The sequence below is a fragment of the Alexandromys fortis genome, unplaced genomic scaffold, assembly GCF_014885135.2.
Source record: "Alexandromys fortis isolate MF-2015 unplaced genomic scaffold, M_Fortis_MF-2015_v1.1 scaffold_32, whole genome shotgun sequence".
NCBI classification, from domain to species: Eukaryota; Metazoa; Chordata; class Mammalia; order Rodentia; family Cricetidae; genus Alexandromys; species Alexandromys fortis.
The window spans coordinates 904,910-930,779 of record NW_026067938.1 but is presented as its reverse complement, the minus strand read 5'-3'; the positions used below and the strand labels follow the sequence as shown (position 1 = coordinate 930,779).

Below are 25,870 nucleotides of genomic sequence, written 5' to 3'. Positions count from 1 at the left end.
TCAATGGAGGCGTTTAAGTATGGAGCCATGTTCTGAACAGCATACTTTATGAACCTAAACTTGGCATGATGGATGTGGATAATTGGAGCTGTCAGGTTAAATAAAAAGAAATCTTTTACTGGTAGGAAAAGTAGGAAAAGTTAGGCCTGGGAGAATGTGACATATATTTCCAAAATATCCGAGCAGAGTACATGTGGAAGTTAGATTAGATGAAGTATGCAGAATGCCAAAGTCAAAAGCAATGGTTAGAAGGAAAGAAACTTCAAAAACATTGGTCCTCAGTAAAGGGAACACACTCGGGCAAACCATGGAGTGTTCCCTGTTTGCAGGGGTATTTGAGTGTTTGTGTTGGGGAAGGAGATCTTCATATTTTAGGATTTGAATCACACAAAAAAGTCTTTCCTCAATTTTATACGTTAGTGTACTTAATATAGTTTTTTATTAAATGAATGAGACCCTTTATGTTTTGAACTCAGTTGAAACTGCTTAACTGGAACTTCTGCAACATGCCCACCAACCCCAAGAAGGAAAGCCACTACAGTCTCCAGTAACACAACACAGTCCCTGAGTGCTATTTCAAAGGACAAATGCACCACAGCAGATGGCTCTTTCAGCATATAAATTGTCACATCCTCATCCACTTTCTCTTATAAATGGAAGGTACCTCTTGCAGAAACTTTTTTGGGGTGTGTCTCTTTAAGTGTCCTTGAAGACTGGCTCATCTACCAAGCTGCTATAAGTATGGAACTTTCTGAAGAGCACTAATCTTGCAACTATCTCAAGAGACTGCCCTGTATTCTAAGAAGTCCCCCATTCTTACTTCAAGCAACAAAGAAAACAGTGGAAATGGTGGTGACGAGACTTCTTATTCCATGGCCCCAAAGTTCTTTGCCATGATGACTTTAGATTTTTAGAACTCTTAGACTGATTGTAAACTTCGTGGGGACTCTAACGACAAAGAATGCATAAAGTTAAGACTTGACCTCACGGGTCAAAGCACATATCTCCCCTTACCCACTGTATTCTAGCGCCCCCCCCCCAAAAAAAACCTCCTACCCCGATCTTTTTAGTAGTTGAGCTCAGTCATGTGGCCTCTAAAACTGATCATGAGGATAGGGCTCCAGTCCCCAGACTTAACCTGAGCCTCCGGCTGCCCCCTCCCAGCAGAGTCCAGAGAGAAGGGGAGAGAAAGGGAAGGCAAGAAGACGATGGAGGTGGGGCTGGAGGAAAGCAGGAGGCTGGAGGGAGCGAGCTTCCGAGGGAAAGAGAGGGGAGGGCAGACGGGGCTCGGCACGCTCCCTCCCTCGGCCGCTTTCTCTCACATAAGCGCAGGCAGAGGGCGCATCAGTCATGCCCTGCCCCTGCGCCCGCCGCCGCCACCGCTCGGCCCCGCGCGCGCAGGAGGCTCGAGCGCCCGGGAGCTCGCCGGCCTCGCCGCCGCCGGGCGCCCCGCCGCCCTCCTCCCGCCCCCCGACTCCGCCGCCGCCACCGCCTCTCCCGCGGCTCCCGCGGCCCCGGCTCCTTTCACTTCGGGCGAGGGGAGGGAGGAGGGGGACGAGGGACCCACGGGCTCCTCGGGACCAGTGGAACATCTCGGGGTGACTGGGCTTAACCAACCCCCCTCCCCTTCTTTGCAAAACGCCAAAACAAAACCGCGATCGGCGGGCGGCGGAGCCGGCCCCCGGCGCCCTCGCTTCACCTCGCGGGCCGCCACCGAGGGCAGCTCGGATGTCCGGTTTCCTGTGAGCCTCGTACCTGACACCCGGCGCCTCTCCCAGGCGCGGGCTGCCATATCGGAGGGCAAAAGTTGGGAGCTGCGGAGTCCCCGGGATCCGCTCGTTCAGGGGGGGGTCCCCCGAAGGAAACCGCGGGACTGGGACGAGGACAGGACCTCAGCCTCGCGCCCCAGCCTGCGCCTGCCAGCGGACCGGCCTCCCCGCTCCCGGTCCTTCCACCATGCACTTGCTGGGCTTCTTGGCTCTGGCGTGTTCCCTGCTCGCCGCTGCGCTGATCCCGGGACCCCGCGAGGCGCCCGCCACCGCCGCCGCCTTCGAGTCGGGACTGGGCTTCTCGGAAGCGGAGCCCGACCGGGGCGAGGTCAAGGTAGGTGCGCGGACCCCGCCGGGCTGGGCTGAGACTCCTCAGCTCTCAGTCCTGGACTGTGGGCTTGGCTTTGCTGGGTGTACAGAGAACCTGCAGTGGAGAGTGTGTGCATAATTATTTATTTAACCTTTGGATCCAAAGTGAGAGATTGGTGCACGCTTCCTTGGAGCAAAGTTTCTCCTTCTTTTTTTCAGGGGGAAAGCTGTTAGTAGAAAGGAAAGCAACTTAGAGGAGTGAAGGGGCCCCAAAAGGTGTCCTGTGACACAGATGGAGCATTCTCTTTCAGAGTGGTATCCTAGTGCCAACAGGAGAGTTTGCACCCTGTCCCCATGGCAAGGCTCCAGAGAGAATTTCATTGCTGTAGGGAAATGTTCTTTTCTTTTCCTGGCTGGTTCTTTGGACTCCAAAGAGCTTCTGTGATGTGTGATTAGACAACTTAGCTCTCTGGCCCTGGAGTGTTTATAGCGGGAGCCCTGGGCACTGGGAACTAGTTTGGAAAAAGTGGAAGTAAATTTAGTAACTACGCTTGACGGTTTTAGATTTTAGGATTGACTTGAACTTGCTCAAATCAAAGATGTAACAGAGATTGGAACCTATTAAATCATTGTCAAGAGAGACTTTTCCCCAGCCTCATCAACTGCGTTTCTAAACTCTGGCTATGATATAGTAAACATTGAAGAGTCAATGTGTTTTATTTTGTTTTTAAGTTTTTTTTTTTTTAAGTCCCTTTCCTAAACATGTTAAGGCACTTTGGAAGACATTCTGATTCTCAAAAGAAGTTATCTTACCTTGTTCTTGTGTATTTCTCACTGGGACCTTCTAAAGAATATCTGTAAGTCTTAAAGTTTTGAGGTCCTGAAGAAGTTTGCACCATGAAGCCCCTCTGGCTGGGAGCAGACTGAAGTGGTTTTACTGTAGCTGACTGCAAGTGGGAAACAGGCAAGGGGTGTGTTCCTCTCAACTTTCAGCTGACTTTATTGGGGAACTCATACGGAATGTGCAGAGATCAAATCACCCTCCCTGGGTTTTGTCTGAGACTACGCTTAGAGACGGACAAGACTCAAGCCAACTACCATTGTGTTTACATTTGCGAAAAGTATCAGAATTTGTAGTTCATTATGAGAATCGTAACTCTCAACGTAAACTTATTAGCGTAACTACAAGGATGAGAAAATTATTGTTCAAAATACCACCCAAATCAAGCTCTGAACCTAATACTGCTTCTTGTAATTTGAGCCCTTCAGTTTTGCCAGACCCATTCACTTTCTGACTCTTCAACCTTCATAGGTATGACTTACTCAGACAGCATCTCCATTGCCTCTGATAACTGGCTTTGATTTACCGTAGGGAAGTGTTTAGCACTGAGTAAAATGAGAAACAATTTCTGATAAGCCAATAGTTTACACAATAGTCAGTCACCACCGAGTCAGTCCTGAGTGACTGTACTGGAGCACAAACGTGTGTGTATGTCTGAGCGCTCAGGTGTGTGTTCCAGAAAGGTAGAGAGTTGCAAGATTAAAAAAAAAAAAAGTTCCTTCATTTTTAATTTTCAAGGCTATTGTCATTTGCATGCCTTAAATTTCTCTTTTTCTCTGAAATTGTATGTATTTTGTTTGCAAAAGTCTCTTTCTATATTTAATCACCTCTTAAATTTTGTATGGTGAACAAGCACTTATATTTGGTATGGAATACAAGTTGTTTTTTTTATCTGTAGGAGGACACTTTATTTTGTGTCTTTGAGTTTCATGGGCAATGTACCTGTGTACTTAGCTGTTCCCTAGTGGGTGAAGAGGACCTTGACAGCCTATTTTCCAGATGTTTTCAGGAAACCGCTGTGCCCTTGCTGTGCACACAGCACACAGTATACACAGTGAGCCAAGCACTGGTGTAAAAGACTCCATGTCTCTCCCTAGTGGCCTTTCCAAGTACCTCAGTTCCCTTCAAGCAGTGGAGAACCTGAAGGACACCCTTGTAAGTTTCCTAAAACCCTAAGATAAAAACAAGGTGTCATACAAAGCTTTGTTAATGTATAACTACCTGTGTCGCTTTTTTTTTTAAATTTCACAAATACAGAAAAGCTAATAAGCTATGAAGAGAGCTGGGCATCCAGCCTTCCTTGTGCCATCCAAGGCTATGCAGATAATTGAAAGTAGGTTCCTCTTTCTCATGTTTTTTTTTTTTTTCATGGTTGTATGATGTAATGAAAAGTCCTAAATCATTTTCTGAAGGGTGTTAATGCAAACAGGACAGTGTTCGAAAACTAAAGCAACAGGATACTGTGGGCATAAAAAGAAATATTCCAGAGTTGTTATCAAACAAATGGCTATTGTTGCTCTTGGAGAAAGCACCTGATTGCTGTAGCTAATAATTTGCATTCCAAGTCTGCATGGAGCATACTCTGGTGAGTTGGAATTGAAGAATTTAGCTCTAAGAAAGACATTGGATTATGACAAAAAGTAAACCAGAAGGGTTAGTTATGATCTCAGCAAATAATAAGCAGACCATTGAAATCAATCCTAAGACTGAATAAAAGTCATAAAGATTAATGGAGGGTGTCTAATTAAGAAGTCAAAGAGATACATCAGATGGAGAGTCATGCACAGCCCCAGCAGGGCAGAGACAAGAAGGACATGATGAAGGAGCTGTCCCCAGAGGATAGACCCATCATTCTGGGGATTGATTACTGTGAAAGTTGAAGGAGCAGGAGAAATTAGCCCTGACCTCAATATTTTAGTCATAGGACAGTATTGTTTTCCACTTGTAGAATTAGGCTATTTCATAGAAGAACATGGGTAGCAGTATAATTCCACAGATCACTTAAGGTACTAGCTGGAATAAGACTTATTTGGAAAAGCAAAATAAACTTCAAAGTAAGCTCTTACATCAGTGGTTCTCAACCTTCCTATACTCAGACTCTTTAATACAGTTCCTCCTGTTATGATTGCCCCCAACCATAAAATTATTTCATTGCTACATCATAACTGTAATTTTGTTACTGTTTTTCAAGATATCTGATATGCAACTCCCAAAGGCATTGCACCCCATAGGTTGAGTGCCTCTGTTTTAAAGGGAAGTGACTGTCTTGGGCCAGTAGGACTTAAGGTGTGTGATAAAGTTGTGACAGTTGTTTCTACAATGCCTGTGAAAAGTTAAAATATATTAGCTTGTATTTAACACATAAAATCATAATTTTATTCAAGTAAAACAGACAGTTAATATAGCGATAATGTGTCATCATTTAGTTCAGACCTTGTCTGAGTTTCTCTGTTCTCCTGTCTATAAACTTCTTGGTAGGAAGCTCCCCCCTTCCACAATATCAGAATTCTAAGATTAGGAATAAGGTGCTGTTAACTTCTCCTTACTTCATTCCACCTCAACTTCTGTTAAAGGCTTCAATTTGACTTCGTAGATGCCTCTTCTGAAGAAGGAAGAGGTTTGTCTAAGGGAAGGATTGGATTGTTGTCCGCTTTTCTGAATTAGCTAACAGATATAGAGTCATACAGCTCGGTTTTGCTCAAGGTATAATAATGTGTTTTTCTCATTCTTCTCTCTGGTTTTTGCTATGCTGTGTTTACTGCTCTGACGGTGGTGGGACCTGGGAGAATGGGACCAAAGAGGGTAACTGAAGTTTCATGCAGTAGCCAACTTTATACAGAGCATCAGACAATTTATACTCTGAGGGTGAAGAGGAGTCACACAAGTAAAGTGGACAGTCACAAGGGCAAACCGCACATGACAGGCAAGCTGCACATGGCAAAAACGTGTTATCCATGCAGGCATATAAACAAATACCACTAGCCGTTTGTAGTCAATAATCTAAAATAAACTTACTCCTCTCCACTACACCTGAGAGAAGCAGAAAAATATATTCCGAGAAAAATTCCATGTTTGTGAAGAAACTGAGGTCACAAGATTCTTGTCTTGTTTTCTTGGAGTTTTCTCATAAGCACTCAGAAATCTGCCTCTGACTCTGTTCTTGAACTGTGTTCTGACAATGCTGGATACATGTGGATTTGTATCCAAAATGCTCAATTCACCTTTCTTTTGCTTTACTTCTTTATATTTATTCTCAACTATGATTTCCTGGTAACCATTTTTTTTTTCATGTCACTCGATAAAAACTGACTTAGCAAAGAGTTTCTGACTGCAGTGCTTTCTCTTTAGGTCTGTAGTCTTCGTTCCAATCCTACACTGATTTGAAAGCTTGGAATCATCGATTTGGGGGCTGTAGCTCTTGCGGGATATATAGTCACCTTGTTTGAAGCCTGGATGCTTGGCTCAGCTGAAACTGGGGTTTTGCAGACAAGGGGACGGGCATGTGGGGGATGTCAGATTCTTTTAGTGCCAGTGCTGGTCTTGCCCTAGCTGTTGCACAACACCCCACCCTCTAGATACCAGCTAATTCTCTGAGCATTGAGACTAAGAGGGAATAATAATGGTCCTCACCACCCTGCGAACCTTTGTGCATCCTCTTCGTCACTCTAGACTCATAATCTGATGTCATTTTGTTTTTCACTTCATCTCCATAGATGGGTGCCATGTTATATTAAGGATGATAAGTGTAAGATGTAAGTTACTGAACCAGGAATAATATCAGTCTTTAGTCTAAGGGTCTGAGATGGTGTTGATCCATCAACACCATCAAAATCAGATCCTTAGGCCTTCACTGATAGTGTTTTACTGACAGCCATCTCCCATCTTAAGAACAGTTTCTTGTTTTGTTTTTCCTTTTTTATAAAAAAAAAAAGTGAACCTTTACAACATTTATCTTAGAATAATGGTTTCACCAATTGTCTGGGCTGTGAAGACTCATGCTTTTTCTTTTAATGTTTGTGTTAAATGTAAGTGTTCTATATGCATGTATGCCTGAAGATCCCATTATAGATGGTTGTATGCTACCATGTGGTTGCTGGGAATTGAACTCAGGACTTCTAGAAGAACAGCCAGTGCTCTTAGCCTCTGAGGCATCTCTCCAGCTCCAAGAAAGACTCCATGCTTTTATTTCCTTTCAGAATCCTTCTGCACTTTTTCTGCTGATTTTATCATTGTGCAAGAACACAGAGGAAATCATATTACAGTCATTAGGGTAAACTAGCTACATTTACTTATGAATGGGCAGGAACCTTCTAGCCTTTACCATTTGCCACACCTTTGACTAAAAGTAGATCATAGATGGACAATATCCTGGATCAGGGTTTCATGTAGCCTAGGTTGCTCTTGAACTCTAAGCAATCTGGGGTGAGGAATTCTCTTTTAATCCCAGAGTGATAGGATTACAGGCTTTTGCCACAGTGTCTACTGCATAAATGTCCTGGCTGCCAGAATATTGAAAAAAAAAAAAACAATTGCTTAGCCAGGGCCTTTGCAAGAATTTCTAATAGGTTTTCTGAATTTGCAATATGATTTTGTGAAAAAAAAATGGGGGGGGCTTTTCACGTCTAACAAGCCTTCACCAATCAGAGGGCTCAGAAAGAACCAATCAGAGTTGACAAGAGACCCATCCCTTCTCCAACTTCCAGACATGTATTCTGTCATCTTGTAAAGATTGCTTTATTACTGGAGGATATACATTCTTATTATAAGCTGAACTGACCTTTTGCTACATAAGTGCAGGCTCATTTTTATGTTCTTTGGGATTTAAGGTACTGTTGATAATTGGAGCTGTCAGGTTAAATAAAAAGGAATCTTTCACTGGTAGGAAAAGTTAGGCCTGGGAGAATGTGACATTATATTTCCAAGATATCCGAGCAGAGTACATGTGGAAGTTAGATTAAATGAAGTATGCAAAATGCTAAAGTCAAAAGCAATGGATAAATGAAAGGGAACTTTAAAAACATTGGTCTTCAATAATTGCAAGACAGATGAAAAATGGATTCAGCAAAGAACTTTGAATAACAAGAGATGATAATGAGTTTGATTCATATTTAAATTCTAAAGTTTACAACAAAACACTTTAGGCTTGAAATTGGTTCTTCTGCAACGCAAATGTTCAGTTCCTATTGCTTATTCAGAGTTTGTAGTTTATGCAAACAGAGACTGTGTTCAATTAGTTGGTTTTATTGAGCATTCAGGGCAAATGCTGTTTTGTATGATTTTACATAAAAATACTTTTTTGTATGATGAATTCTCATCGTTTTACTGTTTCCTTGTGTGGTAGGTTGGAAAGATGGGGCATGTGTCATCTACAGGTGTTCAGTGGACTTTGTTTTGGTATTCATTTTACCTTGTATCTTGGTTTTCCTTCCTTCCTTCCTTCCTTCCTTCCTTCCTTCCTTCCTTCCTTCCTTTCTTTCTTTCATTCTTTTTTCTTTCCTTCTCTTCTCCTTCCTTCCTTCCTTCCTTCCTTCCTTCCTTCCTTCCTTCCTTCCTTCCTTCCTTCCTTCCTTCCTTNTTCTCTTCTCCTTCCTTCCTTCCTTCCTTCCTTCCTTCCTTCCTTCCTTCCTTCCTTCCTTCCTTCCTTCCTTCCTTCCTATCTTCCTATCTTCCTATCTTCCTTCCTTTCTGTTTTGGAACTTGCACCCTTGACCAGGATGGCCTCGAATTCACAGATACTGCTTGCCTCTGCCTTCTGAGTGCTGGAATTAAGGGCATAAGCCACCACCACCCCGCCCCCCAGCATATCTTGATTTCTAAATGACCCTTTTTCTTTTACACAAAGCATATGGTCTTAAGTGGTGAAAGCTGGACCCAAGCTTGCTTTTCCTCTGATGGCAGAACCTTTGTAAATTCCTCTGAACTTTCAAGAACAGTCTAGAAGTCATGCTGATTGTTTGCAACTTGTTGCAGTCACATAACAGCCAAGAGTAGAACTGTTTGGACAGAAAATTAAGCAATGAAGAGGCGTGGAGGCATTGTGATAATTCCTGAATCCTTATTGTGGCTATCCGCATTCATACCCTGCCAGTGCCTCCTACTCTGCATAGGACAACACAGGTTAGTTTCTTTACTAGTAAAGTGAAGATAAAAGCAAAGTTTCCCACTATATCATTGAGGCTTCAAGAGTAGAGAGCTAAGTAATGGCTAGAGGGATGGAATAACACTATGACTGGCCTCTGTGGTTAGCGTTCTATAATGTAATGGTTTGGCTTCATGACTAAGGGAAAAAAAAATCGAAGCTTAGATTATGTGACGAGCATACGGAGTAACTCTGATTATCTAGGACATTAAAAAGAAATTTATTGCAAATATATTATAAATTGTCATAATTTCTAAGAAGTTATGTACGTAGAGTGTTAATTGTTCAGGCTAAAGCTCCACATATGGTACTTATAACGCGTTTTCACCTGTTCTGGGTCCTGAGTTTTGTCTGTCCTTGAAAGTGACAGCCCTGGCTCTTTAGAAAAATATTTAAACATTTTAAATATATTTTTATTTGTTCAATCCCCATGCATTTGTTTACTAGTTTTTGTTTATTCTTCTCTCATATTTTACATCGTGACCACAATTTTCCCTCTTCTCCTCCCATTCTCTTCCCCTCACCCCCACCCCATCCACTCCTCCTCCAGTTCCCTTCAGAAAAGGGCAGGTTTCCCAGAAATAGCAACTAAATATGGATATCAAATTACAATAAGACTAGGCACATCCCCTCTTATTAAGGCTGGAAAAGGAGAAAGAGGGCCCCAAAAGCAGACGAAAGAGTCAGAGACAACAGCACCCTCTCTCACATTTAGGATTCCTACAAGAACACCAAACACCACAACCATAACCTGTCTGAAGAAGAAAACAAATCTAAAAAACAGTCTTGAACAGTATATGCTAGTTAAAAATACACTAATATGGTACTTCAATGTGTGAGCATCTAAAAATCACAGCAAAATTATGTTGACAAATCTATAAATCTAAAATTAAGTTAGTGTGTATGCCTAAAATATTAAAAAGCATTTCACTGAAGAACTATGAAGAACACTCAATGAAAGTTACATGCAACAGCTAAGCTTCTGTGGATTTGCTAGGAAAAGTGAGCTTTCCTTGCTTCTTTGCGATTGTCTTCCTGTATGGCAGCTGGTACAGGATGTACCATGTCTGTTGTCCATTAGATGAATCATGGAATCGACACTTCTGGTTTACCTGGGTGCTTTGAATGCCCTCACTCTACCATAGTTGGTTTCATTTGACCATTCTATTAGGTCATCAGTCAATGCTATCAACTGCATGATTCCCTTGTGTTCAATGCTATGTGTTGCTGGGCATTGAGGAACATGAGTGGTCAGAAAAAAGGAATTAAAAAAAAAAAAGACATCAATTGGTTTTACAACGCAAATGATCAGCCATGAAAACATGTGCATGCAAGTCACATATAGACTAGGAAGGTCATATCTATGTATTTAGAAATATATATGTATATATACACATAGTTACAACAATTAAAGAGAAAAAGGGTCATAAGAAAGAAGAATGCACAATTCTAAGCTCTAAATATCATCTCGAACCTAGTCATTTTCTTAGGATCCCCATGTTTTAGGACTTTCAATCAGCTATCAGTCATACTTCCCAACAGAACACAGTAGCCATCCAGCACATAAATAGATATTCACATGGACAATTCATTATCCGTACATTTGTCTGCAAGCATGCTGGTATCATCTTTTTAAAAAAATAATCTTGAATTTTAATTTAAAGATTAGAATTTCATCTGAACAAAGCACTTATATGGAAGAAGATTCACAGCATTCAGATGTAGACTTTTACATAAAATAATTTCTTGTAGTGACTTTTTTCATTTATAGACTATTAGACTATTTCTCTTAAACACTGTTGAGCTTTTTTTTTTTTTCTTTTAGGACAGGGTTTCTACTGCTGCACTTTTGTTTACTTACTTTTATTTTGTTTTTTTGGGCAAATCACAATTAAAAATAATATTGTTTGCTTAATATTATCTTACATGCAGAGAAAATTTTCATGAAATGGGTAATATTTTTGAGCCTAGCTTGTTATGATACTAGGAGAGTTTCAAAACAAAAGGAAGCAACACAGAGCAAATGAGTGCATGGGTGTGTGCCATGCAGAGACAAACAGCACACCAGTCACCCTTGAGGGAATTGACTAGGCATATAGGGACCTACTCCCTCAACGAGTAGTGTGAAATGTGTGCCACCTTTTCAGAAATGGCAAACATGGTTAACAAACTAAAGAAGGTGTGTTGGTAGCAGCCTTTCACCAAGAAAATGTCACTTTTTCTCATTTTTTCTCTTTACACATAAGTCAGGTCCCTCCCCACTACATGTATACATTTGACACATTACATCATATTGCAAACTTAAATAAAATGTTTTCTTTTTCTTTTAACACAAGTGGCCCCACAGCTGCCTTGTGTCCCGTAATTGAATTCCTATAATCTGTAAAATGCATTGCTATTTCCGCTCACTCAAAAAAAAATTCTTGGAAGTAGCCAGTTAATATCAAGGACCAGATGTGGGCTTGTTTGAAACCACCATGGGTTACTTTACTATAGTATCGTTGCCTAAATGGAATATTTTTAATTCTTTTTCTTTATTTGTGTCTGTTGTATTTAGTTACTTTATTTCTTTCAAATCCCTCTTCCAAGTTTCTGTTTTGAAAATGGAATCCTCACTTAGATTCATGTTTGCTTATAGGTCGTGACATTAATGACATCCTAGGAAAACAAGCCAATCCTTTTGCCTCGAAGCCAAATATTAGTTTTGAGAGAAAAGTGATTCATTGCTTGTTCTCTTTGAGTCTCCTGACTTTCTTCAATTTTTTTGGTGATTATCCATGCTAAACTACAATTTTGGGCCAAAATCACTCATAAGTCATGATAATCACGCTTAAAACCAGGATGTCTAAGCTTTAGATACACAAATTAAGCAAATAATGAAATCATAGATTTTAATATAAGATTTTCCCCTCTTAACTTTGCCAGTAATGATACCTGATGTGGTGGAGATGAATTCTAATCTAGAAAATACAAGCTTGTGGTTATCTCCGTGAGTGGAACATCACTATATTACTGAGTCATGTGAAACACGACAGTGAGCCAATTACAAGAAATTTAAGATCTATGATCAGTATAACCGATTGACTCCAAACTCATTTGACTGTTCGCATTCTTAGTTACTTTTCTGTTGCTGTCGTAAACTCCATCATCCAGGCAATTCATAAAAGAAATCATTTAATTTAGCTTACAACTTCAAAGATGAGAATCCTTGATGAAGGAGTAAAGGAATGACTGAGAACTCACATCTTGATCCACAACCACTAGGCAGACAGGCAATGGGTAGGCAGGAGTCTTTTGAAACCTCAAAGCCTAGTCTCCTAGCACACCACCTCCAACAGGGCCGCAGGTGATAATTCTTCCCAAACAATTCCATCAACCAGGGACGAAGTATCAAATATATAAGCCAAGGGAGGCATTTATACCACCACCACAGTCATAACAAAGGAGTGTTGTTTCTGTGAATGCTACATTTTACACTGAAGTGATTCCATTTTGATTCATTGCCCTTCCTCCTTCTTTCCTTTCATTATTCTACCTCTGTTCTGGTTTAGTTGCCAGCCTGTAGTGAGTGCTGCTGGGAAGAAGTGAAACCTTTAGGATTTAAGGTCTAATGAAAATGATTCAAGTTAGGTTACTAAGGCCCTACCCTTAGAGATATTAGAATCTCCCCACTTCCAGTTCTCCAGAGGTTTTAGTACTCTCTACCACCCACCATGATACTCTGTTTTTATCACATGCCAAAATGACAGAGCCAAGTCATCATGTCCTGAAACCTGAAAACCGTGAGTTCAAGTAATGGTTTTATACTCGAAGTATTTGAGTACTTTGTCAGCATATGGAAAGCAGACTCGCACAAGGACATGCATCCTGCAAAAGCTCCTCAATCCTTCTTGAGCTGACACACTCTGAAATTCGATTTTGGCTCTCCTGTGCCATTTTTATTAGTACTGAAGCTGCTCTTGATGGAGATTTTATGATACCACTGTGAAATGTGCGCACAGTGGTGAGTATATGCCTGATGTGCCTCAGTTAATAGCTACACTTATTCCATTGGAGTTGCCCAGCTTTCTCTTCATAGGATCTTCTCAGACCAATCAAAATTGAAATTAAGCAGATAAATATAATTTAATTCCCAATGTGACTTAAAATACCTTACCAAATGAAATTTTTATGCACTCTAGTTAAATTTTGATATTGAGATAAACTATACATTTTATTGGATCTATTGTGTATCGTGTGTAAATAGTAGATTTTTGCTTAGTGAAAGCAATAGGTGAGTTTTAATAAATAGCTCAGTAAAATGCCAAGTTCCCAGTTGCCATTAATCTGAATTATGAGTTCTACATAAGGGTACATTTTACAAATCTTTAATTCTTCTGGCAGTGCAGGTGCATGCCTTTAATCTCAGCACTTGGGAGGCAGAGGCAAGCTGATCTCTGTAAGTTTGAGGTCATCCTGGTCTACATAGCTAGTTCCAGGACAGGCTCCAAAGCTACAGAAAAAGTTTGTCTCGAAAAAAAACAAGAGAAATAAAATAAAATACGAAAAAAACTTTAATTGTTTAATAAAAGGTCACCAAAATCTCTTAAGTCTGGATTTCAATATAGTGGCTATGTATTTTACTCCAAATCAATGACTTAACTGTTTCTGAAACTGCATGATATTACTTTATAACACTGAAGTTCTTATATATAACATCACACACACATATATAATATCTTATATAGATAAACATATTTATATGAATTTTTTTTGAAACAGGTTTCTCTGTGTAATAGCCCTGGCTTTCCTGGAACTCAGTTTGTAGACCAGGCTGGCCTAGAAGTCATAGAGATCCTCCTGCCTCTGCCTCCCAAAGTGCTAAGATTAAAGGTGTGCCATCACACCCGGCAGCTGTTATCATTTTAATTGATTTTTTTCCCATGAGAACTTTGCTGTACTCTAGGTCCTGTGTTTTTTAATTGACAATAAATTGTCCTTTTCTATGTAAAGTAGGAAAAAATATGTCACCATGCCATGATCTTTGTAAGGAAGTTGAAATTAGAGTATACTGTTTGACCGTAAAGCAAGGTATCCTATTGGACAATGTGCCCTTTGATACTCAAAGATATAGTGCTGTAGGAATTCCTACCAGCTTTAAGTTACTGGCCCACTTGGGCGGGGCCTCTTATATTGTTTATGCCCATGTAAAGCACACATCCAGTCTCTTTTCTGCCTACGGAATTCAGGTGCTGTTCTCTGTTCCAGCAGAGAATTGTGATTTGTGAGTCTACCCCTAAACAAATAACCCTCTATTATTCTCAATTCTGAGCTAGTGTGGGATTTCTTTTAAGTGTCCTTCTTCAATATAGTCATTGTTTTAAATCAAAATATCAGACACCCAGTAGGAAGTCTTTTTATAGTACATCTCAACACTGTTTTTTACATTATGTTTATTCCCATTGTGATTTTTTTCAATTAAATATTTTAAGTAGGCTTGAAATTACTTTAAAAGATGAAAGAGGGAGAGGGGATATTACAGGTGTACATATACCACAGTATATGTTAAAGCTAGAGGACAACTCCCGGGAGTCCTTGCTGAGGCTGTCTTTAGTCTTGTTTCTATTGTGTAGTGTACTCCAGACTAGCAGGCTGTTAAGCTTCAAGCCAATTCTCCCTTCCATCTCACCAACCACTGGCATTCTGGAATTGTAGATTTAAATGAGCAAGTCACCCATTAGCCCATCAAACAAACAAACATTAATGTGGATTGAACTCAGTCATGTGGTTTACAATGGTCGTGGTTTGAATGAGGATGGCTTCCACAGCCTCACATATTTGAATGCTTAGTCTTCCGTTTGGGGAACTGTTTGAGAAGGATTAGGAGGTGTGGCCTTTTTGAAGGAGGTTTCAAAAGCCCATGCCATTCCTGGTTAGTGTTCCTCCCTTTCTCTGTCTCCTGCTGTGTATCAGATGTAAGCTCCCTCCTTCTGTACTAGCTCTACACTTGGTGCCTGGTAACGTGTTCCCCACCATGATGGATACAGACTCACCCACTGAAACTGTAAGCCAGGGCCCAGGAAGCTGTCTTCTATAAGTTGCATGGTCATGGTGTCTCTTACAGCAAAAGAAGAGTAACTAAAATACAGTGTAAGTGCTCTTACCCACCAGCTATTTTCCTGTCCCCAAATTGCACTTTCTTATTACAGAATAACTGTATCCATCGCTGCTAGAAATGTCTTTATTGTTTATGTACATTCATATTGCAATATATATGTGTCTTCATAAAATACATGGAAGTATATATTGAGTTTTTTTATCAATTTGAGTTTGAACTTAAATTTTTTGTAACATGGGACTTTTTATTACATTACATTTTCATAACTAATTATGCATCATCCTATTATTTTGGATTGTAGTGGATACCTTTTTTGAAGATGAATTTGATTTTATTATAATATTAGCTGGTGTTATAAGTTGAAATGTTTACTACATGTATAGTAATTATCAGTATAGGACTGTGTTTGTATGAAGTATGCACAAATAATGTAAAGAAGGAGGTATTTTCGGCTCTGTGAAACAGTACGGAGGATGCAGTCAGTCTTTGGTAATACAAAATTTGTTAAAATTTTGTCAGATTGGAATTTGTTAATTGAATTTCTGGGATGTTTATTGGAAAAATAGTTTATGTAGGACATGCTAAGAATCACTGTTTCAAATGGCATTCTTTTCTAGAAGAGGGTCCTACTTCCTTAATCGATTTCTTCCTAAATGTGTTTTTATGAATTTATTTTTATTTTATTTTCTATAGATGTGTGTTTTGCCTGTATGCTTCTATGTGTTGTATGTGTTTGCTTGTTTCCCAGAGAGGCCAAAAGAGTGTTCAGGTGCCCTGGGATTGGGGTTTCAGGCAATTGGGAGCTCCTGTGTGGGACCTCTGGAATAGCAGCCTGTGCTCTAACTGTAGAGCCTGTCCTAGAAATATGCTTTTTAATTTTTTTTACTGTTGGCTAACCATAATATAAATTCATCACATCAGAGTCGAGTCACTGAAGCTTCTGAACAATGCTACCTACAAAGAATCTGCATTTGACACAGCTAGACCATCAGCATGGCAAGTCACATTGTCCTTTGCTTGCCTGTCATTATTTTATATTTGTTTTGATTAAAATAAAAATACTTTTGAGTTTAATTGTGCATAAAATAAAGCCTTATTTAAAAGTTATCAAGTTTTTAGATGTTAGGTCTTTTAAAAAATCAATATCAGTTAAAGTAAACCAAGGAACCAGATATTTAAGTACACAGGGTCTGTGGCATAGATACTGTGTATTCACCCAAGAACAGCTGTGTATTTCTGTCAGTCACTTTATAACATCTGTCAGTGGATTTAGCATTTAGTTATTGTTCTTTCTGTTCTAGTGTGTAAGTCTTAAATCTTTGAGGAAGCCATGCGATAGATGATTCAAGGAAGCGAAGTATTTTATGTATTAAAGAGTTTTAAGAGTTGAAATCATTCCCATCTGGACACATCAAATAATAAGTAACAAAGTATAAAAATGACGAGACTAAGACTAACGTAAAATGTTGATAAAGAACATATACTTTAATAAATGTAAATATTGACACTAGGATGAAAATTTATGTTTGATATAGGTGTATTGTTCATTCTGATATATACAAAACACTAAAAGCAAACCTAAAACTTGTATAATAAAATTTTCAATTTCCCAAAATCCTTGGACTATGACATCATCATAGAAAACTGCTCTTGAGCTTAGGTCTAGCCTGGGGTGAGAAGGGGCCAGGGAGCTCTGAATCTTCTCTGTTCTTCCTGTTTCTCTGGGAAGCTTTGGCAACAACTTTCAAATATCTCAGGACCACATTCAGAGGGACTAGTTTGTTCCCATACTCGTTCACTCCCAGTCCAGTTGGAGCTGGTGAGCTCCCTAGCTCAGGCAAACTGTCCCAGTGGATGGACCCCTCATAGTCTTGACTTCCTTGCTCATACCTTTATTCCTTCCACTCTTCAACTGGATCTTGGGAGCTCAGTGCAGTGCTCCAATGTCTTTGTGGTTGACAGTTGGGGCAGACTAAGGGGCTGCTGATAGTGACACTGAGATATATCTCTACTGCATGTACTGGCTTCTTGGGATCCTATTCGCTTGCCCAACCTAGATATTTTAAGGAGGGCCTTGGACATTCCACAGGTTGGGGTGCATTGCCCTCTCTTAGGATTGGAGGGGATGGGGTGGGAGAGTGTGTGGTGTGGAGGGAGTGGGTATTTGGATTTGTATTTTTTTAAGTAATAAAATAAAAAATGCAAAAAAGGAAATATCTCAGGACATGAGAGTGTTGGTTTTTTTTCTCCTCATAGAATTGGCCATATGTTGTGCTTTATGCCATAGCTCTGTCAGCTCTGATTCAATTTGTCTGTGCAATTCAAAGAAATAATTGGAACTTTTCATAGCTGAAACCTAATTAATTTAGGTCATGGAACCCAGAGTAACTTGTAACAAGTACTGCCAGAGGTTAGTTGATAAAATGTAATAGGGGTTTATCTGCTTTTTTTTAAAATCGCTTTCCTGCTAAAAGAACTATTTTCTTCTTGTTTCCTTATTTTCTTCCTTGAAAAGCAGAAACTGTTTTACAATTTCAGATTGTTCTGTATGTCAAAAGAAAATTAAAATTATTACATTTAGGTAAACCAAGACTTTCATAATTACTGCATAATTTTTGATGAAGGATTACATTTCTAAATTTGCACATGGTGCCATGAATGTACTGACCCTTGAAGTTAGAATAACTTTTATCTTTGTAATTTAATTTCTATATTCTGCTGATGGATACTTTAAAAATGTTATAGTTCTGATTTATGCATGCTTTAAGATGTTTTACTCAAGAGTGAATTTCAAATAAAGAAAGGTCATATGTCTTGGTAATGCCCGTATACTCATTGTTCATTCTGTTTCCTTGATGGGGAGTGAGGATTACACTTACCTTTGAGTATAAGGCTAAATGTTTACATTGTTAGAGATTATGCTGGTTTAGGAAATTAGTAGTTATAGATTCTCCTCCAATATCCACGACTTCATTAGCACTAAGTAATTAACTAGGTTGCCAGTATCAGGCGTGATTTCCTCTTGTTGACTAGGTCTTAAGTCCAATTAGAGAGTAATTGGTTATCACTGAGTTGTACATGCTACTACTCTTGCAACCTTAGGATTATTTTGTCATGTTGGCCATTGATGTTATGACTCAGAAATCATCACTGGGTAAAATTGTTGGTGGCCTCTCTCATTTGGAAGACTTCATGATCAAGAAATATCTTTGTGACAGATGAAGACTGCTACAGAAAACCACAACCAATCAAAATGCAGAGTGTGGAGCCCAGTCCCAATGGATACAGCTACAAAAACATTCCCACAGCTAAGATACAAGGAACATTGTGGAAGAAGGGGTAGAAAGATTGCAAAAACCAAGAGGTCCAGAATGTGTGGTGAAACTGTGTGTCCTAGTAATACCAAAAAAATACACCCATAAAGTATCACCAACACAACGATCCCAAAATGAGCGGAACGAGGACCATGCCAAGAAGACAGGGACAAGCCCATAAAGTCTCAAACCTATACGAAGAACTACAGGCAACTAAGGAATGCTGAGAATGTAGAAATAATATTCTCCAGGGAAGAGCACACCAGTTGGTTACCCAATACCAGTGCTGAGTTCTGAAAACATATATAATTAACATTATACTGATTAAGTAGCTTGTACTTAAGAATATATATGTATGCACATAAATCAAGTAACAGCAATGAATACAAAATGACTGTATTTGAAAGAGAGCTAGGGTGAAAATATGGGAGGGTTTGGAGTGAGGAAAGGAAACAGAGAAATGATGTGGGAGTGTCATATATCAATCTGTTGATTTCATTGGTTAAGTTATAATAAACCAACTGCTTGGCCTCAGCTTGGAACATAGATGGGAGGAGTAAACAGAATAGAATTCTGGGCGGAAGAGGAAGTGAGGTCAGACTCTGCTCTGCTTCCGGGGAGAGAGCCGACAGCTCGGGAGCACAGACGCCATGCTCAGCTCTCCCGGGTAGACGCGATAGCTCTGCTCTCTGAGGCACATGCGATGAAGATGGATGGAGGCTAGACTCTTCCCGGTAAGCGCACCTTGGGGTGCTTACACACATTATTAGAAATGGGCTAGTCCAGGTGCGAGAATTAGCCTGTAAGGGCTAGAGTTCATGGGCCAAGCAGTTCTTTAAATGAATACAGTTTGTGTGTTGTTATTTCGGGCATGAGCTAGCCAAGCGGCTGGGGTGTTGGGGACGCAGCCCCGCCGCTCCTTATTTCAACAGAGAAATGCAATTAAATTATGATCTCAATAAGAAAAAAAGAAAGTTATAAAAGAAGTGTTTGTAGCCTGGAGATGAACCTCTTCTAGTTCCGATTGCTTGGAAAATTAGGCAGGATAGAGGGGGGCATTCTTTAAGGTATTAGAGAGGAAAACTGGATGAGAAGTCTTGAAACTGACGAGAAACGATGTTGAAGAAAATATTTTCCTACGTATTCTTGGATCAATGAACAATTAACACACCTGAACTGTTCAGAACCTATGATTGATTATAGGCCTTGGGAACCCTGAATGTGTCATCACAGTCCTCAGATGCGACCTTAGAAAAGAATGTTCATTGAAATGTAAAACAGCTGGGTCTACAGTTTATGACTTACAGGCTTATCACATCTGTCAGCAACGGCTTGCAGATGTCACATAACTGTTTTAACTGCAGTTCTAAAACTCAAAGGAATGTCTAGAGGTGATAAAAAACATGATTGGGTGACTTGCAGAGTTCTTTTCTTCCAAACAATTCTGTACATCGTACACCCAAATGGTTGCAAACTGTTCTATACTGATTAAGGGTTTCAGGTTAACATTTTTTTTTGTCAAAAATATTAAGCAGTAAATGAAATATTGTATATGTTAATATAATATTTCTAATAGTTTACTTATAGACTTGGTGCATTTCTTTCAATTAAATTATTTTCTTAGTTCTAAACTGGAACTAAATAGTACAAGCAAGGCAGCAGTACAGCTAAAATGATTCGAGATTTAAATATTGACAGCTTCCTACCTGCAATGTATTTATTTCTCCTTTGGGCTTAGATTTGCTCAATTTATCTCCTGGATATGTGTCTAAAATCATTTCTGCCAGATCATTTCTCATTTGTTTGTTGGTTAGACTTCCTTGGAGTCGGCAGCATTTATGCAACATATTTCCTATGGTGAGGCACTTTGACAGTATCTATTATTTAAATCGGATAGCTTGTCCTGTTCTAAAGCAGGAACAATTAATTTTTAAGATATTCTTACTTGGCAATCTGCAGAATATAAATTTAGCCAGGTATAAGAAGCAATGTTAATTAAAACATGTTCTGATGTGTCCTTTCAAGACATAATCTATATATCAATAAATGACATTTTTACTAAGTTTACATAGGGAAATCAATCTTTTTTTCAAAGAAAATTAGAGACAGCATCTTTCTATGTATCCCTGGCTCTCAAAGAACTTGCTCTCTAGATAAGACTGGCCTCAAAATCAGAGATCTACCTGTCTCTGCCTCTGCTTCCTGAGTGTTGAGATTAAAGGTGTGTTCCACCACACCTGGCAAATTATATCATTATAATTGGTAAGACTGGTCGTACTTTTTCTGATTCCATTGTTTTGTTTAAAGGTTTAGTATCATGCTATTTTATCTTATCTGTCTACACAGATACACTTTGTTTGCTGTCTACACTTTGTTTGCTATGAATATTTGACAAACACCATGAATTTTGAAATAGCTGCCCTAACTGTACACAGTGGTTGAGTGACTAACTGATAGACAGGATGCCCTAACTGTACACAGTTTTTGAATGATTGACAGTATGCCCTAACTGTACACAGTTTTTGAATGATTGACAGGATGCCCTAACTGTACACAGTTTTCAATGATTGACAGGATGCCCTAACTGTACATGGTGGTTGAGTGCTGTTAGGATGCCCTAACTGCACACAGTATTCATTGTATTGAAATCATTTGCTGTGATGTAAATTAAGTGATCCTGGAGTGTACATTATTTAAAAAGTACATAATATGCAAATATGTGTGGCATAAATCTCTGTTATAATCTATATCATTGATGATTTTGGTATTTACTTTTTCCTCCCCTAGATATGTGCTGAGAACATCTAAGTTTCACATGCATGGCCATTCATTTTTATTTGAATTGAAGTTGTCTTTCTAAGTGTATATCTGGGTTTCTGAAAATAAACATTTTAAGTGAATATGTATTGAGCATAACCGCATCCTAAAGAATCAGCTGGAATTACCGAATCATGGCCGCTTCTCATTGATCAAGTACGCTCATTATTATTTTCCTCCTTGCCTTCCTACATTTCAACAGTTCCTTCTACAATCCTTGCTCTTCTTTGCTGCGGGAGAATGCTCTTTTGTACACTGTAAAGATTTGTCACTCACATTAATTTAATAAAATACTGATTGGCTAGTAACCATGAAGTATAGGTGGGGTGACCATACTTAGAGAATTCTGAGAAGAGGAAAGAGAGAGATGCAGGCACAAGCCAGACTCATGGGAAGCAAGATGAGAATGCCTCACTGAGAAAAGGTATCTAGGCATGTAGCTAAAGATAGATCAGAAATATGGGTTAATTTAAGTAGTAATAGCTTATTAATGATAACCCTGAGGAATAGGCCAAACAATTTATAACTAATATAAGTTTGTGTGTGTTTATTTGAAACTGAACAACTGCGGGACCAGGTGAGACAGAAACTTACGTCTATACTTCATTCCCAAGCTTTCTTCTATACTTCTGTTCTTTGATACCAAAAAGAACTTTTAACAGTAATGTCAAAACCGTAAAATAGTTTTATTTCAATCTCAAATGATTTTACACAATATTTTGAGATTATCAATCAATTAGTTGCTGAAAAATTGGAGATTACTAAACAATAACCAAATAATCTTCATGGGTGGCTAAATACAGTACAGCATAGATTTTCTCTCTGGCATATGTTGCCAATCTTCTGGACTTCAGTCTCATTTTCAGTTGTTCATTTTAGCATGAGTTTGGTTTTCTTTACTGTGTTTCCTCTTTCAGTGACTCTTAGGCCTCCATAACATTATAACTGATTGCAAGGAAGGATAAATGGAGGAGCAGGGTAGTGGTGGGGTGGTAATACCTCAACAAAAAGGCAAAGCTTCTCAAAAATAATTTTTGATGAGAACTGTCTTTTTTTTAAAGCATCTTTAATTGCTGAGAAGCAAAAACTCAGTGACTTCAAAGATGTCCAAATGCTCCTTATAAGGAAGAAATGGAGAATAGAATCTAGCTAGGATACTGGTTGCATTTTTTTTTTGGTTTCTAGATATTTTACCTTTTTGTGGCTTACAATCTTGATGTACTCTTTTTATATTTGCTCACAAGGTCAATGTTTTCAAAACACTGGGATTTTAGTAAGATTGATATTACTATGCATGTCCAAAAGATTTAAAACCTAATTTGCAGAAAGCATTTTTACATGAAATATTCATACAGATGAGGATTTGAACTCACTAATTTTAATGTGTCAAAAGTAGATGCACAATAGAGAAGGGAAAATCTTGGGAAGACTATTTGCTCTCAGAAAGCACTAAATCCATGAGGTTTCATTTAAATAAAGTAAAATTAGGTAAATATTATATTAGTTTTTGCAACATAATGGTACTCAGCATTCTTTCACTTTCTTATTTTCTATGCATGACGAGAAAACAGAAAAATTTCTAGTATTGATTCTCCCTGAGAATTTTCTTTCATCTCTTACTGTATGGACCATGACCTAGCATTCCTCAGTCAAAATGCTGAGCTTTTGTATGAAAAGTGGGTTGTAATACCAGATCACAGCCATGTGCTATATGAGATTATGGCAAAAAAAATAAAAGGCAAGTTGATGGGGAACTTTAGCCAATCCCATTCTTAAATATTATTTTAAGTTGATCTGGTTAATTACAACTTCCGATCGACCACACCCCTTCAGCACATCATCAAGCCAGGTATATGATTACATTTTTTGGCACTGCTATAGCACCCCAGTTCCACATGCATTGCAATCTCTCCCGGTAATAAATTAATGTTTCCTGTTCTCAAGTGGAATCCTGTTATTGGGTCCAGTATGGCACTGTGGAACTCTTCATGTGTGTTCAACAGTATGTATGGGTGTCACTTTTGAACTCTATGATTTACCCACTAAGAAGAAATATTAAGAAAACCAGAAGCTTAAAAAATGTGTTTAGTGCATTTGTGATGTTGATGAAAAATGGAACACATCTCTCTATTTCCTTGTTATCCTTGATATTTCACCCTGTTGATTTCATGATTCTAATTCTTAAAAACTAGATTTATTTATTTCCATGTGTATGAATGTTTTTGTCCTTATGCATGTATATGTGTATACCGTGTGTCTGCCTGGTGCCCTTGGAGGTCAGAAGAATGCTTCAGGTCCCCTAGATTTGGAGGGACAGGCAGTTGCTAGCCACCATGTGGGTGCTGAAAAGTGAACCCAGAACCTCCTTGAGAACAAAACTCTTAAGTACTGTGCCATCATCTCTCCAGCTCCTATTATTCTAATTCTAAATCATAATATGTAAAACACTTTTTCACTACATAGACTGCATATTAAGTGTAATGAGTCTTGGCAGGAAAAGCATTTAAACTAGAGCTGAAAACATCTATTCTTCCAAGAACATTTGAAATTTGAGCATTTTCTCATTTAATTTCCTTACTATGACTTGACTAGTTTACATTACTTGAATTTTCACCTGCAATTGGATTATGTGCCCTTAATGTTTTGAACTGTTTTCATAGGATGACTTTCAAATGGGCTGATGTTTCCAGTGTTGTCCACATTAGAGTTTACATTTAACATTGTTTCCTGATTTGAAAGATGCTCAATAAACAATTGCTATAAGAGAGGCAATCCTCACATAATTATCAGTTATTTTAATTTTCACTTAGTATGAAGTAAGAGGATGCTGCATGAATCTCATGAGAACCTGTGGCATCCAGTGAGAATAGCCACTTTGTGGACATAAGGTGATAATCGCAAGTGAAACGAAGCATGACAAACCTCACTATTCACCAGCCACAGCACAGTTCCATAATTTTAATTAAACTCTAAACTGTAATCTATTAAAACTACTGCACAGTGAGTCAGCTTCTAAAATAGCTCAGTTATTCTTTTTAGAGATGGGGCCCCAAAAGTAGATAATACCAATGTTGAGACATGTAATGTGCTTTTACCTTGGGGCTTTATTTTGCTCTGCTGTCTCATGGCAACACCATTTGTCATCACTGGAAATGCCAGGTCACTTTGCAAAAGTTGCTGAAAATATTTTTAAAGATCATTCTGGTGACTGTTATCATAAAATGTTTCCATAATAACAGGTTCAGTAATATTATAATTTATGTTTTTCATTCTAAATGACTTGCCAAATTTGAAATGAAAGTCTCTCAAAACCAAATATAATTGCCAAATATATCATAAAATGCTTTTTAATAACAAAAGGTCTTATTTATTTATTTATTTATTTATTTATTATTTTTTTTTTTTTTTTGAGAGTCAAGTGTTTAATCCTATACAGTCCAGTGTCAGGCAGACCGCTCTCAACTTCCTGCCTCTGTGACCTTGGACAAAGATCTGGTCTTTTTTAAAGCATAAAATCCTACTTTTAAATAATAGTATTTATAGAGGCAACTCAGTTGCTTCAGAGAGAAGTGGACCTGGTTGTAGATGGTATAACTCTTCTAAGTATTTTTAGGTCATTGGAATAAAAGGGATAGGAGGCAAGTAAAAACCAAGAGATTGAACATTTACTCTAGTTGAATTTCCATAGTTACTGTTTTATAATCCTATATAATTGCCTAATATTTTGAAAATTGCCTGAGGAACTTATTTCTAACAGGAATTTTTTTTTTATCAAACAGTGTAAGAGTATGCTTTATTGAATTTATTAACTATATGTTACTAGGTAAACAACATTTTTATTTTGTATGGGATTTTAAATTTGACTCCCAAATAATTCAAGTATATTTTTATTAATCATTATATTTTGAACTATTAGTAAAGATTATAGGATAATTAAAATAAAATAGATTTTGGAGTCAGACTTGGTTTTTTGTTGATGTCATTGTTTTTCTCCCTACTGAGTCTGGCTTACTTGACTATAAGCTGGGTAAACAATACCTATTTTTGCTTGTTGAAAAGTGAAACAATATATGCCTTTCTCATTGTTGTCACAACATATCTGATGTACACCATGAGGGAGGAAAGACATGCTTTTATCTCATGATTTAATAGAGGCTCCATGTTTTCAGACCCTTGGTGAAGAAGAGCATCCTGGCAGAGGAAACATTTGGTGGATCCTATTGTACCTACTTCATGGCAAACAGGAAGCGAGACAAAAAAGGGGCAGAAAGTCTAGGATCAAGATAACCCAAGGAGATTCCCTTGGTGGCCAACTGCCTCCATATAGGACCCACCTTCTAAAGTTTGCCAAATCTCCCAAAAATATTTCTTCCATCTTGGTTCCATGTGGACCATTTTACTCAAACTATTGCTCTTTCCACACTGCAAGGAAGCCCATTTAAACCAGAGTTTTATGCTTGTGTTCAGTTCCAATAAAGCATTGGCTCATTCTCCAGTGCCTATCAAAAATGTTAACTCCATAAGTTTTAGTTACACTCCTGTCATGGCCCACAGGAGAGAAGGAAGATCTTCCAAGCACTCAAT

The 25,870-nt window shown here is 38.7% G+C and overlaps 1 protein-coding gene across 1 annotated transcript in view; it reads left to right on the top strand.

Moving 5' to 3' along the window:
• The first annotated feature begins 1,821 nt into the window (after positions 1–1,821).
• Positions 1,822–25,870, top strand: part of Vegfc (vascular endothelial growth factor C) — a 98,903-nt gene continuing 74,854 nt past the window's right edge. The window contains exon 1 of the mRNA XM_050147306.1: positions 1,822–2,103. Coding sequence (XP_050003263.1) covers positions 1,957–2,103 — 147 coding nt within the window. The 5' untranslated portion in view covers positions 1,822–1,956. The remainder of the gene's footprint in view (positions 2,104–25,870) is intronic.